Raw genomic sequence first — 17,662 nt, 5'->3', positions numbered from 1 at the left:
TGCGACGCGCTCACAACCACGTGGTTCAATACTTACAGCCAAGCTTGGGAATTTTTCTTCATTTTGTACGCATATATGTGACATGCTATGTCTATACGGAAGTTAAAGCTTCAAAGATATTTTACGTGTGTTTCCTATTTTAACCAACTCAGCCAAGCTCTCAACGAGCTCTTTCAGTATTGAATGAGAAGGGTTACTATGGTGATATATTTTTCAGCATGCAAACAAGTCTACCCCTATTCAAAGGCTTGAACAATAATTCCCACAACATTGTTATGTAAACTGAACAGAGCCTACTATAGTCAAGAGTAACAAAATTAATCAGTATTAAAAGACAACATATTCAAATGTTTCTGTGCTCCAACGAAACAAAAACTACAATTTAAATGGTGTTTAGTCAAATTTAAACAGATTATTGTATTTATAGAATTCCTGTTTACAAACCAGTCTGCTTGCTTGCCTTCTAGTTAAGATCCATTCCATAACTGAAACCATAATTAAATTAATTTGCTTAATTAGACTTTTAGAGTTTTTGGATCTAAGGTAGAGATTGCAGGGTACTGGAAATATTTACAATTTCATATTTTTAGGATCTGAAAATAAAGTTCTAATAATGCAAAACATATACAGTATCAACAATTTAAATACAAAAATATGAGATATAGCGTACACTTCGCTATAAAGGATATATTATTTTATTTATGATGATGTTTTCAGAAACTTTGTTTCAAATGAGGCCAACACTCGTCCATGGATGGGTCCAAATATTAATAATTTTCTTAGCATCAGGAACAAGAACATAAAAATAATATTATGTTTACCTGGAGGGGAAAATATATTGTATGGGGGACTGTGTACTTTTCTAGCATTTTCGTTGACTTACATGTAGCAAATTTACAAGAACTTTTTAAAACAATGCCGACACAAGCGAGAATGGAACGCACAGATTAGAAGATGACTGATCTGACAAAATTGATCAATCCTGTCATATGAGGGCAGGCTTTCATTGGTTGCCTTTCGATTAATAAACCGATTTTGAAAAAGATAATTCCTTCAGCTATAACCTTTTATTTTAATCTCCTAAAAATGTTGGACTTCAGGCTATAAAAATGTAACGTAAGGATAAAAAGTGGCTGCGATCCGGGGTTACACAATCCGTGCAATCCACACACCGCAGTTCTTAAAAAAGAAACTACTTAATACCCCTGTAATTAAAGACACGTGGTGAATTAAAAATACGAGCAAAAGCCTGACTGCTACATTTTTATCAGAATGTGTTGCGGGATACAAAATGTATCCCGTACCTTCTTAACTCCTTTAAGTACAGAGTAAACGTTACTTTACAGCAGTGCAAACTGGTTTCTCAGTAACGGAACCCAGGAAGAAGTGCTAGAAAGAACATCACTGGATTGTACGTCGTCATCCGGTGACGTCAACGTGACGCGACCGCGGCAGTTTTCAAAATGGAGAAACAGCCGAAATTCTGGGCGGACAAGAGTAACACGGAATACAAATGTCTTCCCGGCGGCGAACCGTGAGCTGCAGGAGACTTTTACTGCCCATAAGTACATGTGAAATAATGTATACAGATTACTGTGTGGATTGCCTAGTAAGCCCAACAAGATGAGTGTATCGATCGGCGATAAAATCGAGGTACGTGGAGGCTCCTGGTAAAAAAACAAAATCGTCTTCTTAGTTTCGTTCCATCCTGTTGCTACAGTGTTCCTAATGTAAATGCGGTTGACGTAGTTTACGGGAAATGGAAACGAATGTTTCGGATGTGTTTTCTAAAAGTTAAAGCATTAGTTGTGAGATTTTGGGGGGTTATTAAATTGTCGCGTGTTGATGTTCATCTGCACTGGACCTTGTTTTCCATAAGAAATGAGCAGAACAACTATGTAAAGTGACTTACTACCCGCTTCTCATGCTCGGGGTTCTGGATTTTATGTCTTATTGAATATTTGTATTTGAATCGCGTCAGGCAATACAAAGCATTTTGTTTATAGGTTAGCAGGCGGCCTGTCATTTCATATATAGTCTTCACTGTTTGTGGGTGGTGTCTTAGACGTTTAAAATAAAGGGGAGGAAGTTGTGCAGGCCTGATGTTGATAGCCAGCGTGTTGCTGCTGCAGCTGAGTTACCTCACGGCATTTAACGTTCTCTTTCAATAAAATCGAGCAACAGACAGCAAAGTGGAAAACATTCCAATCGGACACCAAGCGTAGTTGTATATGCGCTTTATTAACGCCGTTAATCATATCTTGCATATTAAGGTCTGATCACTTTGCCTTTTTTTTGGCACGCCCCCGTTTTGCTTGTCACAATATGAGTGAAAATTGATTTGAAATATGCTTTAACATTTCTGCTGTAGTAAAATATTCGAATCGCTTTATGATGTTAATGGCTGGACAGCGAATTTGGAATAGAAATGTGAATGCTGGATTTTATTCCAGAAACATCAGAAGCCCGTTTGCTATTTTTACTCGAAACCGGGTCTGGTGTTGAAACGCATAGGAAATATTGTTAAAAGTACTGCAATGATCCATTTTCACAAACACGTTATATCTGTGAACATTTAAACTGGCAGTAGATGATCTGTGCAGCTTGGTTTGCAAGGGTAGCTAAGGCTTAACGTTGCCAGGCAACAGGCAAAGGTAAAGACCCAAGGTTACAGCGGGAAGATGACCGGGATGTTGAAGTTGCTCGAAATGACAGTTTGGAGTTAACGTCAGTTACCGTAGACTATGAAAGCAGTAACAACCGTCTGAACCACAGCAGCTGGTGAAAATGCTTGACCGGGTTCTTAATTACCTGTTCCAAAACCTGACCAGCAAAAGCAAAGAAAGTGGAGATGAAAAGATGTCTGGTCCATCTGGAGACCTTCAAATCGAGGTATACTCCAGAGACGCGTGTTTCAGACACATTGGTCTAAAAGGATGGGGACCTGTGATTACGTTCTGGGAACAGAGTTGGAGCGCTTACCTACCTTTTCAACGAAGTGGGCTTGAATTGGCGTTATTACTGTCATCATCCAGGAAAAGTGAATGTAGAAGTTTTATCTTTACTTTTACGCTAGGCTAATATTTGTTGTGTAAATATAACGTGAAGATTTTTTTGACTAGCTATTAAAATTTTTGATGTTTTTTTTTAACAAGAAAGCATGTTTGGTTCATATTTTGAACTTTTAAATGCAAATGTTGTGCGTATGCTTCATCTGCAGGACTTCAAGGTGCTCACCCTTCTCGGGAAGGGCTCCTTTGCTTGTGTGTACAGAGCGAAATCTGTCAACACGGGCTTGGAAGTTGCAATTAAAATGGTGAGATTTGAATGCTTGTTTTGTCTTGCTTTTTTTATCATACAATAGATGGGGGTGAGTAAATTCCGTCCTTTAAAGTGTAGAGCTCGAAAATGCTGCAGTGCGTTAAGATTTCGTTTTGTTCTCTGACCCCATTGACCACTGACGTTGATCGAAAATAACGGTGTTCAAAATAGGTCTTGAGCACAATTGGGGAAATCTTGCAACATTTCAGGAAAACAAAAACTCAAATTATATTAACTCCACGGACCATATTTACATTAGATAAAAGCTTTTTTGGGGAAGAAAGGCTTCAGTTCTCTGTCATAAATGAAATATTTCAACTAATGGTGTAAGACTTCAAAAATACAACTTGTTTTCATTAATACAAATGTGAAACCAAAAATAAAGTAATTCTAAAGGGATCCTTTGAGGTCGAGCATTGCCTTTCATTTATATTCTTCGCTTTCCAAGAGAGAGAGTAAGACCAAGTGACTACAATAAAAAAAAAAACACTTTGAAGTGTTTTATAATAAATTATTGGTATTGACAGGGCAAGCCAAGCATGTGGCATCAAGGTGATAGACTTGGAGTTAAGAAAAATAACATTGTGACATAGAGTAGTGTTTTTTAATTCAGTGTAGTTTAAATTCATGTATTGAAATCAGTCTGTATCACCTTTATTATTTTACACACCTTTCTTGTGAGATCAAAATTGTTAATAGTGATTCTTTAAAAAAAAAATCCTCTTTATTGATGTAGTTTGCTGTGTGGAATCATGAAGTATATTGATGTCTAAGGAAAACTGCAGTTAGTGATTTTCGTTTGCCTTTGCAGATTGATAAAAAGGCTATGCACAAAGCGTGCATGGTTCACCGAGTCCGGAAAGAGGTGGAGATTCACTGTCGGCTGAAGCACCCATCTATACTAGAGGCATGTATATATAATATATATACTGTGACCTACTGGTTTGTATATAGGATGGGCACTCTACAACTGTTAAGAAAATAGAGTGAAAGGTCATCTTTACCGGAACCCAGCTTAAAGAAGAAAAACATTGCCTGGTTTAGTCAATGTGTAACAAAAATACAAAATACAATAATCTTAAAAATACAAAAAACAACATAAGATATTGTTTTTTTTATAACAAAGTTGAAAGCCTTCTTTAGACAATGCAAGAAATAATAGTTAGTTTTGCAATGAAACTGTCTTTAATTAAATGTATTCAGTTAGATCAGGATTGGAAAAACTCCTTTTTTTCTGATGGGCTTAGTGACAGTTGTGTTTGTGTTCTGATTTGTGTTCCAACCTGCATTGGAATATTTTATTCTTAGACATACGGTATTTTGGATTTTTCTTACTCAAGATAATTACTCAAACTCTTCCCTTCATTAAACGTGTTTAGAAAAGGCGTGGGAGGCTAGTTAGATATATTGCAACTATTGCAGTTAATTAAATAAACCAACTATGTAACTATGAGCACAGGTGCAACAAAACCACCTTGAACTTCGTTTTGAGAGCCCTGAGTTAGAGGCTTTGCAGGGCAGTACTTGGATACCAGACTGGTAGGAGATGTTAATGCTTGTACTGAATGTGGTGAACCAGTAGGTGGCGCACCTCCCTAAAAATCAGAAACAAAGCACACTACCACTCTTCAAGCTGAACAATAAGATGCTTTTACTTGTACAGAAAAGAGCAATGATAAGTAACATGAGCATAGTTGGGCATATTCAGCTTAGTATACCTGCAAGTCAGATGTTTGTACAGCTCTATTTTTAAAAAGATACCATAGTTTGAAAAATGATTTTGTTCAAATATAGGAGTGATGTCCTCAAAAAGAGATTTACCAAATAAAGCATAATCTGAATGCTTCTTTATATTGGCAATATACACATTAGAATAAAATTAAGACATGCTATTGTACTTTTTCTAGTTTTAATTTTGTTTACATTTTTCTGTAGCTTTACAATTGCTTCGAAGACAGTAACTATGTCTACCTGGTCTTGGAAATGTGCCATAATGGGGAGATGAGCAGGTACTTGAAAAACAGGAAGAAGCCCTTTTCAGAGGATGAAGGTATGGATCTAGCAATGCAACATCTACATATCTAATGGTTCGGTTTATTCAAATGAGTGGCAGTTTGGTTCAGTGGTAGCATTTTTTTAGCCAGCAGCCATATCACCCTGCATCTCACAACTGATAACCCACTGTAGCTAAGAAGGTGTGAGCCTGGTCAGTACCTGGATGGGAGACCTCCTGGGAAAAACTACAGTTGCTGCAGGAAGAGGTGTTAGTGGAGCCAGCAGGGGGTGCTCACCCTGTGGTCTGTGTGGGTACTAATGCCCCAGTATAGTAATGGGGACACTATACTGACCTGGCTCTTTGTGGTCATTAAAAGTCCCAGGGCATTTCTCGAAAAGAGTAAGGGTGTTACCCTGGCGTCCTGGCTGAATTTCCCATTGGCCTTTCATGGCCTCCTAATAATCCCCATCTATGAATTGGCTTCATTACTCTCCTCCTCCTTTTCTCCTCCCCACTAATAGCTGTTGTGTGGTAAACGTTTTGGCGCACTATGGCTGCTGTCGCATCATCCAGGTGGGGCTGCGCATTGGTGGTGGTGGAGGGGAGTCCCCATTACCTGTAAAGCGCTTTGAGTGGGGTGTCCAGAAAAGCGCTATATAAATGTAAAGAATTATTATCATATCTTGATTGCCATTTTTATACATTTTCCTGGCAGGCTTTACTTAAGAGAGCATAGTTTTAAAGGCCCCTGGTGTGTGGAGTTTAAAAATGAAAATCGTAATTTCTTTATGTTCCACAATGTTTGTAATTACGTTTTGCAATGAGGAGCTGAGATCTTTGTCACCATTATTAACATGAAGATGTTTATTTTAACAGCACGGCACTTCATGCATCAGATCGTCAAGGGGATGTTGTACCTCCACACTCACGGCATATTACACCGCGACCTCACGCTGTCCAATTTGCTGCTTACCAGCTGTATGAACATCAAAATAGCAGACTTTGGCCTGGCCACTCAGTTACAGCTGCCCAGTGAAAAACACTTCACGATGTGTGGCACTCCGAATTACATCTCCCCTGAGATCGTCACGCGCGGTCCCCACGGTCTGGAGTCTGATGTCTGGTCCCTGGGCTGCATGTTCTACGCTTTTCTGGTGGGTAGACCCCCCTTCGACACAGACACGGTCAAGCATACCCTGAACAAAGTGGTGCTGGCGGAATACGAGATGCCCGCACACGTGTCCCGAGAGGCCCAGGATCTTATCTATCAACTGTTGCGCAAAAACCCTGCTGATCGCCTCAACCTGTCTTCTGTTCTGGATCACCCCTTCATGACCAACTGCTCATCGGCGAGGAGCAAAGACTCTGGGATGGTCGAAGGATCCATGGACAGCGGAATCGCCACCATCTCCACAGCCTGCACCACCACCCTTGGGTCCGCCTCGGCCAGCACCAGCGGCCGGTTTCACCAGAAGAACAGGCACCTGATAGGTCAGGCCCTGCCGAACCGGATCAACGTCGTACCCACCCATGAGCGACTCCCTGGCGACTGCTCCTCTGTGGATGGGAGTACACTGTACAGGGACCACCTGGCGCATCGAGAGGACCCCTGCAGGGGAGACAGGGGGAGGGCTCTTCAGAGGAGCGAAGAGGATCGCCCCCACTCCCGCTACCTAAGGAGGGCCCAGTCCTCCGAACGCTCCGGTTCTTCAAACAGCCACATGCCGGGAAAAGCTGCAGGAGCGATAGAGAGGTGTCACTCCATGGAGGTGCTGTCCAAGCCAAGCAGACAGGCCACCCGTGGAGGGCAGGAAACTTTCCCTGTGGGCCACAGCTACAGTGACATTCCGCAGAGCTTTAAAGAAAATGCGTCTGGGTCTCTGGATAGGAAAGTAACCTCCCCTCCTGTCAAACAGAAAGCCAAGTAAGAACTTGCACTATCTCACTGAAGTCTGCTCTTTTATTTCCTTTATTTCTTTTATATTGCCACCCTCTTTTTTCCATCAGTCGAAATCCTCATCTTGCATCAGTTCTATATATAATTATGTTTGAACCTGTCTACATTACGGGGTCCTGAAGCAATCTGAATGTAGTAATCCTTCCCATGAGCTCAATAGCAGTGCCCCCACCTTGAAAATGAATCCATAAACTTCCTGTTACATGCCTGTAATCCTAATCAGCACTCAAGGCTAAAGCTGATGTAGAGCATAATTAGTTCTATACAAATTATATTTATAGGAATATAAAAGCAGGCATTGAGTTGAAAGAATTTGTTTGCCAAGTGCAATATGTAAAGTATGCAGGACTTGTCAATCTTTTCTTTCCATTGTTTTTCCGGAACATCTCCTTTAAAACTTTGATAAAGCTGTTTTTTCTTCCATTTGAAGCTCACAGCCAAGAACAAGCACGTTATAACAAGCTGTGTTAAATCACATCTCTGCCAAATTTGCACATTTTACCTGTGCTTATGTAAGAAAATGATATGATAAGCTAAGTGTTATGCTTCTCTGTTTACTACACGACATTATTATATAGATCTACTATCAAACATGTACAAGCTTCAGAGGAATTTAAGAATTATTGTATACAGAACCAAAGGAGCAGTACTTTGTACAGCTGCTCCGATCTAAATTAATTCCATAAATATGCACAGTTGCTCAGGTTTACTCATTTGTGACACCTGTAGACATCAGACATCACTTTCTATACCACCCAGTCACTAGATAAATTTAGGAAAAATCTGCAGTGATATTTTCAAGCCAAGTGAATAAAATTTTAGCTAGTACTGTTTGAAAGTAATTGAAATAATGGCAGATATCATTATACAATTAACGTGTTTTAATAAGGATTTTAGTGATTAAATGCTTGCTTGCCGCATTTTGAGCCTTGCATAGAATGTCAGGAAGGTAAAGCAGTCACAGTGTGCTGGTACAAATGAATGACTTGTGTGAGAAACAATAAAGGAGAACTGTAGGAAGCCAGATAGCTGGAAAGGTCTGAAGACAGTTCTACTGGATAGTAAGCTCTCCAAGCCTGGAAGCCAAAAGCCAGTTGTGCTGTCTTTGAAACAGCTGCAGTAAGTAAATCTGAATATGTTCTGTTGACCTGACAGACAGTCCCTTTTACCACTATGTTCTGTAAATATTTTTGGTTCTTTCTCCCAGTTCAGATTGTTTATATCCCTGTGAGCCATCTCTGCCAGGCAGCCAACAGAGACTGGGTTCAGACGTTGTGCAGCAATGGTTCAACCAAGAAGGTAATCTCTACCAGAGCCTTGGAAAAATAAGCATTGTAATAGAAGTAGCAACTTCAAGGGAGTGTGATTTGAAATAATGATAAAGACTTCATGCAAAACATCAATAGGCAACTGGAATGTTTCCTTTTTTGAGCGATTTAAAGATTTGTGACTGAAAAACAAAGCTGATGCATGAAGCGCAGACAGAAAAAAATCACAAGAAAGAGAAGTATATTTTAGTTTTACTGCCTATCAAAATGTGCTTTTAAAGTATAAAAAGGAGCAGTTGACGAGAACTTCATTTGAGATTCCCACTTGTTTTTCCTTTTTTTTCTGATGTCTCACTTCCTTAATAATGTGCAAACTGACTAATTCCTAGAGCAGTAGAGCATTTGGTTTGAATCTGTTCCCTTCCCTCAGGTCACTTTAAAAAGCCAGTTGACGTCAGCGGCCACAGCAGCAATGGGACTGGCAGCTTTCACAATGGACTACAGGCTCTTTCTCTGCAGAATGGCTTGCCAGTTAACTCCTGGAATGAAAAGCGTGTTAAGAGGGGCACAGAGTCATCTTACAATGACTTGCACACTGCATGGCAGACAGGCCCCAGGGGCTGTGAAGGGGCACCCCTGAATAAAGCAGATAATGCCCAGGGACTCGCCAGTCTGCAGCCCCCTTGCGTGGCTGAACAGCACCTTCCCGTTTCAAGAGAAACACCAAGCGCAGGCAGTGAGAAACACTCCTTGAAGAACATCGTCTCTCCTCTCTGTGCGACCAGACTTAAGCCCATTCGGCAGAAGACTAAAAATGCCGTGGTAAGAGTTGCTGTACTTTTCAGTATGCGACTGGAAAAAATTACCATTGAGTTGAGCAACTGTACAAGAACAATGAAACTGAAAAGAATTCAACCTCCACTACAAAAAAGACTAATTGCAATCTATTAAAAAAATAACGTATATTTTCTCCATGGTTAGTCACATTGTTGTAGAGAGAACACCCTATAGTATCAGACATTAAGAACGGAACACATGAGAATTGGAACCAATAGTGTTTGTTGTGTTTAATACCTCTCGTTATAGAAACACTAAACGCTTGAGTTTTTGTTTGAAGTCAGCAGTTCTTTTATAATAAGATTTCATGGCTTTTTTCATGCACAGCACTTGATACCTCTACTTACAAAAGGCATTAAGATCGCTTCCTTGGATTGTGCAGATATCCCTAATGTAAAAGGGGGAAAATCATTATACTCTTGCCACCTTTTTTAGGTGAGCATCCTTGAAACAGGGGAGGTCTGCATGGAGCTGGTCAAGGGACAGGGATCCCAGGAACGCGTTCGAGAAGTCCTCAGGATATCCTGCGATGGTTCAATGGTGAGCTGATGCGCTCATCTGACATGTACACATTTCAACAGGGTTTCCTCAGAGACATTCGCAACACACAAAATCGCTTCTCAGATGTCCAACTTTTCCATTTCACTGTTCATTGGAGCCCTTTATGTTGGCTTCAGTTATAGCATTTGCTCTTCTTCCCTTGCTGTCAAACGTTTGTCCTTCTTTGACTGCTAACGAAGGGTTTCTCTCTCTTAATTTGTCTCTTGCGTTGCAGATTACGGTTTACCATCCCAATGAAGGAAGGGGGTTTCCCCTTGATGACAGGCCGCCTTCCCCTCCAGAAGATATTTTCATTTACAGCTTTGAGGATTTGCCAGGTACATTTCCGAAATTGTCTGGCTCGACACAATGTGGTGCAGACACCTCATCCTCACCGATCGCGACAGGTTCATTTATATTGCAGGTTTGAAGAGACACCACCTGTGACATTTTATGGTTATCGCAGTTTTTGGTGCGAATTTAGTGTTAAAAATGCAGTGATGCTCCTGGGTTGCTGTGTTTAGGTTGCATTCCTGGGGATTAGATTGCATTAGTTTTACTAGAAACTTGGTTTCTCTTCTAAAGATAATACAAAGGAGCATTTGGGCTTTCTGCTTTCTTTTCTAGGTTACGAGTACCATTGGAAATTTTTTTTATCTAATTTTTTTTTGACAGAAAAGTACTGGAAGAAGTACCAGTATGCCACCAAGTTTGTGCAACTGGTGAAATCAAAGACCCCCAAAGTCACCCTGTACACGAAGCATGCCAAGTGCATGCTGATGGAGAACTCCCCCAGTGCTGATTTGGAGGTCTGCTTTTATGACGGTAAGCAGCTGCCGCTCTGCAAGCTAATGTCTGCTTGAGTTTGCACACTGGTCCAAGAGTTAGTGCTTTCGCAAAGGGGGTAAGAGGGCTTGGGCCCAGGGAGTGGATTAGGTCAAAGGCATTATTTCTGTAGTATAAATAAGCTGCTTTGTGTGTTGGAGACAGAAGAGATGGGGCGGGGGAGGGGAGAAAAAAACTTGCAGATGTGTGTTATTGTTGAGGTTTATTGCCAGGTGTTTTATTTAATACTGTGTTTAACACTCTATCTCGCTCTCATGTCTTCAATGACTCTGTAATATCCTTCCAGTAACAAAAAGGAAAAAACTCCTCCACTACTGGATTTAACCAGAAAAAAATGTAATTAAATCTGATTCAAATGAACTTTTCTTATGAGGAAGGCACTTGGATTAATAAGTTTCATTTCAAGAAGGGAGCAATGTAAACTAAGCTGCAAAATACAACATGTACTGTAGTATTTTTTTGTAGAGCTTTAAAATGAGAAAAATGAATGGAGAAGATCTGTACATTTATATAAATAGAATTTGTATATTTGTACTCTGAATTTGTAGAACTTCATCTTCATTCTTCATCAGGTAGGAATACAGTATACTCAGAACAAAGCATGGCTTAAAAGCAGGCTCAAAATTAAAGTATTGGAATGTGAGTTGTGTATGTGATCCAAACCCATGTTTCAAATGCAATAGCTTTTTATGCCCATTTGAAGCTGTTATTACACAGAATCTTTGCTAACTAGCTTGGTTTTCTATATGGAGACACGTATTTAATGTAACGGTAAGTTATGCTTATTGAGTTTTCGAATTGCCTTGCTTTACTGTGGATGCAGTTATTTTTTCAGTCAGTGTGTAACAGCCTTTTAAGCGTCGTAACGTTCTGTCTCACAAAGCGTGGCTGAATGATTTATCCTGGTACTAAACTGGATTTATCCAGCACTAAACTCGCTATGCCCTGATTTTATTCCTGTTCCTCCAGGGGCAAAAACGCACAAGACGACAGAGTACCTGCGAGTTATAGAGAAGACAGGGAAGTCCTACACATTGAAGGGAGATGTGGGGCTGAATGGCTTGAGTGAAGAAAGCAGAGCTTATGTGGAACTTTCAAATGAGGTATAATAAGTTGTTTACTTCCATCCATTTTCTAACCACTTTATCCCCCACCAAGTAGGTGGGGGAGCAGGAGCCTGTCCTGACAAACGGTGGGTGCAAGGGGGAGTACGTCCTGGAAGGCATGCTAGTTCATTGCAGGGCCCAGACAGACGCAAACATGCACATACTCTTACCAGGCCAGTGAACTTACAAATATGTCTCTGGACTCTGGACTCTGGAAGGAAACCAAAACACCAAAAGGAAGCCTACGTAACCACACAGAGAACATACAAACTCCATGCAAATAGCGGTCTAGAAATTGAACCCAGATCCCCAGCACTGCAAGACAGCAGTAGTAACCACTACACCACCATGCTGCCCATAAGTTGCTTACTTGTACTTGCTAAATAGGGACTGTAAAAATGCTGTATTTTCTTACCTTAAATATGGTAATCTTTAGTATTCCTGGTGTTGTTCCCACAAACAGCAATGTGTAACTGAAATCGAAGTACACTAACAGTACATAGGATATATTGCTGGTATCCTAATTCCAGATTCAATAAATTCCCCTCACCTGAATTAATTATTTTAGGGTGTGTAATGAAAAAGCACATTATTTCTTTCTGTTCTGTGTTACTCATCTCATTATCATATAAAATAATCCATTTACAGTTGTCTCAGCCATAACCTAGTGACTTGTTCTTGGTTTAAACCAGTGATGATCTTTGTCCAACCCTCCACATCCCAAAATATGTGCTTTCTAATGATGCTGAATTTTACTCAGCTCCACCTTTTAGGTCTTAACTCTCAGAGTTTTTATGTGTCTGTTTCTAGTCACATTTAGTAATGCTAGTGGTCTGTATGCTGTCTGTTGAAGAAAAATCATGAGAGACCAAGATAACTTACTACTGTACACGTGTATAACACGTGGGTGCTGCAAATGACAGGTCTATAACTGAAACTGAAGCTAGTACTACTGCTAAACTGAGGAAAGTTCAAGAGAGGAAGAGACAATTGTTTCATAGTATTTGATGAGGATTCTGAAATAACAGGTCACTTGGTATACTAGAAAGGTAAAATTAACAACTGAAGTCACCTCACTGATTGTTTTTACTCTTTAAAATTAACTGTTGGAATATTTTGTGTGACCTTTGGTTATATTTTGTTTTTACAAAGATAGCCCTGCCTTAAAACAGTGAAGGCCACTGTTTTAAACTGCAGAGTAATAGGCAATAAAGGCAAATTCCTAACTAGGTTTTCCTTCAAGTATCCTTCATATGGATTTGGATTGCTGAAGTGAAATTCACTACACTGAGATGCACTGGACTTTGTTTCTTCAGGGTCACAGAATGTGCTTGGCACTGGAGGCTGCTATCATCATAGAAGAAAAAAGAAGTGAAAAAAATATTCCTTTTTTTCCAATTATAGTTGGAAGGTGAGAAATGTCATTGACTAGATGTAAAAGAAGCTAAATCTAAATACACATTTCGAAATGTATTGGAAGAATTTTCTTATAATGAGGACTCTAGAATATAACCACATTGATCTTTTGTAAACTGAAAGTTTGTATTATGGTATCAAAATCTACATTCTTAATGGTGATAAAACAATTTTTGTGATTGACATTAGGAGTCATAATACCTCTTTATAGTAAATAAATATGTAGTACATTGACGTGTATAGATGAGGCAGCCAGAATAAAAAGAGTAATAGCTCAAGGGTTCATATTAGCCTTAATATTTAACATTAATATCATTATTTATTTGTCATGATCCCAAATTTAATATGATTTGGTCATTTTCCAGGGAATGTATTTTGTTGAGAGCAGTTTTTAACTTTATTCTGTCAAGGTCACCTCCCATGATGCACTGTGTGGTCCATTGAAGAGAAGTATGTTTTTCATCACCAAACTAGCATGCAGTATTGCCCTCCAGCATGCAGATGTATGCCGAATTACCAAATCATATTAAAGGAAGGCAGTTATTATTGGTTAATAATCCTTAAAAATATATTTTTGTTTTGGCCATGTCACTTGGGGGCTTGAACATACAGTAAGAAAAAATGGAACACAGTAGCCGTGCATTACAATTTATAATTCTATGAATCTTAAATTTCTGATTAGGTCTGCCCCATTTCTCTTTAATGCATTTGTATGTATTTGATATTTATTACACCAGGAGACCAGCAAAACTCGACTCTCCAGACCCCCCTTCACAACCTGCACAGGACCCCAAACTCCGTGGGAAAGAGAATCCCTCACCAAATGGAGTAGTGCTGAACAGCAGCAGGTCTCCCAGCCAGCCTCCGAACATAACTCCTTCTGTACGCACTCCTCCAGTATTCCAGGTTTTTTTTGGGGGGAGGGGGGTATGCTTAGTTTCAGTTTCCAATAATTTTTTCATTAATAGCATTACTGTAAAAAAAATTTTCATTTTTCTTCACAGATGATTTCTTATGATGGATCTGTCTTCACAACAACAAGCAGTACTCCACCATCTGCAAAGCAAGAGGGCACGCAGCTGGCTGGCAAAGTGCTCAAGTCAGTCTTTGTGCCCAATGTAGGCTGGGCCTCTCAGGTAAAAATCCGCTTTTCTGTAAATGTTTTTAATCAAGGCACATGTCTGTCGTACTGATTCAAGTCCAGGTATTTCTGAAAATGTAAAATGGTGTCAGATTTTGTTGACCAGGGCATGGTAGCACAATGGTTAGCATTGCTGGCTCACAGCATCAGGGCCCCGGGTTCAATTCCAGAGCTGGTGTGCATGGAGTTTCTTTGTTCTGCCTGTGTTGGCGTGGGTTTTCACCAAGTTCTCTGGTTTCTTACCACAGTCCAGACATATTGTTGGGTTAATTGGCTTCTGGCAAAACTGGCCCTGGTGTGAGTGTGTGCGTGTCTCTGCGTGTGCCCTGTGATGGACTAGCATCCTGTCCAGGGCGTATCCTGCCTTGTGTCCATTGATGCCGGGATAGGCTCTGGGTCCCCTGCATCCCTGAATCAGGAGAAGTGATTAGAATGAGAAGAATTAGATGGAAGGATTTTGGTGTCCATCCTATCTCATGTTGAACTGAATAAGTGCATTGGTAGACAACAGAAAGCTCTGGAATCTCTGGACATCTTTAATGCTGTTGCAGGTTTATTTCACCATTTGTAAAATCTTAACAGTATTCCATTATAGAAGCTAGTACCCTTTAATTTGATCAGATACTGATGTAATACTAATGTGCTGAGAAATGGTGAATTTGGTCCACACAGCATGTATTAAATGAAATCTGTGTTTGGCAGCTCACGAGCGGAGAAGTGTGGGTGCAGTTCAATGACGGCTGTCAGCTGGTGGTGCAGGCAGGGGTGTCGTCCATCATCTACACATCGCCTCAGGGACTCACCACCAGGTAACCTAGGGAAAGGAGGATCTCCTTCACTGCAGCAGGTTGCACTGTGTTCCTCTGTCGGCTTGTGCTACATCATAGCAACACTTTTGGAAAGCTACTGAAAGTATGCAGCCTTTACTCTCTTAGACGGAGCCCACATATACAAGTGATGAACCCACGTTTTTCTTATTTTAAAAACAAAAAGCATTTGAAGTCAGCTCCTTGCTTCCCAGCTGCTCTCTTATACAACACTCAAAGCAATCCACATAGGCCCAAACATCAAGCTCTATGGCATGGAAAACCTCAAAACGGGTTAATGTCTTTCTGTATTTCAGGTACAGCGAAAACGAAAAGCTCCCAGAATATGTAAAAGAGAAACTACAATGCCTGTCATCCATTCTCCTGTTGCTGTCAAATCCAGCAGGTCAGCGGTGACTGATGATTTTACCTTAAGCACTGTTTTTGAGAGCTGTCCTTTGGAGTTCCAAACTATCTCTGTAAATGTCTCTGTACGTAACGTTTGTAAATATTTTATCTCTGATTGTACAGTGAGTGTATTCAAAAAATGTATATGAAATATATTTTTTTAATTTGTAGTCCTTTTACATTTTTCCGTCTGTTGCAACTAAGAATGTAGGTAGCACTTTCACCAAATTCTGATGTCCTGTATAAGATGAGCTAAAGCAATAAACCATCAGCTGACTTGGGGAATATCATGTCCTTTTGCTTTGGCTGCAGCCAATTTTTAATTTGTTTTGTTTTTCACGTTTTGCAGCAGTTTTATGCAAAAACTGCAAACCTCTAAAAATAAAAAGTGAATTACACAGAGAAAGAAATATTAGTAATTGCTACACCCGTTGCTTTTTTCAACAGTTACTATAGGCAGGGATTACAGTCAGAGGTTAGTGATTGTTTTTCTCACCAGCAATGGTAATAACTATATAAAAAGAGGAATGGGTGTGTTTCAAGATCCCAGTGTTGACAGAAGGTGACGTTTAAGAGCCTTAATTTTCTTTGTTCATCAGATGGACAGCTAAGACTGTTATATTCTTTCATTGCAAATCAAAGTATTATTTGGATTAATATCAGGAATATTACACTTTTCTTTTCTTACAGTTGAGAAATCTCAGATTATCTTTACCTGTTACAACTATTCCTGCGTAATGACAAGACTGTTGAGTAACACTTAATGTTTAGTCATAATTACAGTTAAAACTTTAATTTTGTTTTAAAAAAAGACAGTGGTGTTCACACTGTCACCTGTTAATCCATGACAATTATTTTGTCATTTTGTGTCGGTGACCATAACTTTTTAATGAGTTTCGTAACACTTTTGTCATTGAATGGTTTTGAAAGCATCAGGTCAACATTAGTTCTGCTTTGTCTTAGTTGTACTGTGGAAGACCACATGAGAGAAGTTTTTGAAAGGCTTCGTCTTGCCAAAGAATGTGAAAGGAACTGGAAAAGTTTGAAGCTCACACATTCTTAATGCTGGTCATTTTTTCCAAGAAGTTAGAAAAAATGAAGTTATATGGGAGTCACTATCCAGTTATGACTTTAATATCCCTGAGTGCATAATCCCATCTTGATCCAGGTTTAAAAACATGTACAGATGTATGCAAAGGTTTGGGCACCCCTGGCCCAGTTACATTTTGTTGATTTTCTAAGTGAAAAGAAATTAACACTACATCTGCAGTAAACAACCTTAAACTTGACATATTTCTGCGCATTTTAATGCACAGTTACTATTTATTTGCTGAATTCAACAGATTGAAAAAAAATAAAATGGTAAATGTGGCATGTGCAAAAGCTGTATTTAGAAAATCAACAAAACATGTAATTTGGCCAGTGGTGCTCAAACTGTTGTATACAGCTGTATACTGAATCACTCAGAGCACTGAATAAGATTATCAGGTATAATGTCTAGACTAAATTCACCTTTAAGGAACTCCATCATTTTTTGTTTGCATTTATTTTGTGGGAAAAACAATACAAAAACAATTTTCTCTCATGCCCCCCTTCCTCCCAAACAAAGTACCCCAAAGGTTCTCATCAGCAAGCAGTATTTTGGACTTTGATCTTGTCTGCTGCCACACTTCCTGTCTATGGCTCTGTGTACCCAAAATGTAGATGTTCCATACTGTATATAAGACGTCAAGAAATAAAAGTACCCACTGGTGCCACAGAATGGAATGGGGAGGATACCAGTGTTGAGTGACTATCTTTTTAGGACACACAAGCCATATTGTTGTCCGCAACACAGTAGATAAGAGTTGAACAGACCCACCCCCAAAACACAGTTGCTTCAGGCACTCCACAGTATTGAGGAACTACTGTATCTCTGATCACAGCGCTGACTCCCTTTCAGAGTCAGTTCTGCTACCATATGATACCAGATTCCTCCAAAAAGTTTACTATACTCTACCATGTACACACAAAATACATG

At 39.7% G+C, this 17,662-nt stretch overlaps 2 protein-coding genes across 2 annotated transcripts in view; one reads left to right on the top strand and one right to left on the bottom strand.

The window, feature by feature from the left end:
* LOC148840912 (cilia- and flagella-associated protein 337-like) overlaps positions 1 to 84 on the bottom strand; it is a 29,107-nt gene extending 29,023 nt beyond the window's left edge. The window contains exon 1 of the mRNA XM_088928584.1: positions 33 to 84. Within this exon, the coding sequence (XP_088784710.1) occupies positions 33 to 84 (52 nt within the window). The remainder of the gene's footprint in view (positions 1 to 32) is intronic.
* Positions 85 to 2,787: 2,703 nt separating this feature from the next.
* Positions 2,788 to 15,683, top strand: plk4 (polo-like kinase 4 (Drosophila)). Its single transcript, XM_088928458.1, has 16 exons — positions 2,788 to 2,892; positions 3,221 to 3,316; positions 4,133 to 4,228; positions 5,257 to 5,371; positions 6,194 to 7,241; positions 8,482 to 8,573; positions 8,973 to 9,364; positions 9,815 to 9,919; positions 10,155 to 10,257; positions 10,595 to 10,744; positions 11,735 to 11,868; positions 13,188 to 13,282; positions 14,025 to 14,169; positions 14,292 to 14,423; positions 15,131 to 15,237; positions 15,552 to 15,683. Exons 1-16 carry the CDS (start codon positions 2,788 to 2,790, stop codon positions 15,649 to 15,651), a joined length of 3,015 nt encoding a protein of 1,004 aa, XP_088784584.1. The 3' UTR covers positions 15,652 to 15,683.
* The last annotated feature ends 1,979 nt before the right edge of the window (positions 15,684 to 17,662 follow it).

This window comes from Atractosteus spatula, chromosome 1 (genome assembly GCF_055471065.1).
Source record: "Atractosteus spatula isolate fAtrSpa1 chromosome 1, fAtrSpa1.hap1, whole genome shotgun sequence".
Classification (NCBI taxonomy): Eukaryota; Metazoa; Chordata; class Actinopteri; order Semionotiformes; family Lepisosteidae; genus Atractosteus; species Atractosteus spatula.
The sequence above is the reverse complement of the archived record's forward strand: the minus strand, read 5'-3'. Positions and strand labels throughout refer to the sequence as shown.

Bases quoted from the DNA above. Each gene is read 5' to 3' on its own strand.
- plk4 (XM_088928458.1), top strand. From the start codon at position 2,788: ATGCTTGACCGGGTTCTTAATTACCTGTTCCAAAACCTGACCAGCAAA. The intron at 3,317-4,132 runs GTGAGATTTGAA...TTGCCTTTGCAG, and splicing joins TGGAAGTTGCAATTAAAATG to ATTGATAAAAAGGCTATGCA. The intron at 8,574-8,972 runs GTAATCTCTACC...CCCTTCCCTCAG, and splicing joins GCAATGGTTCAACCAAGAAG to GTCACTTTAAAAAGCCAGTT.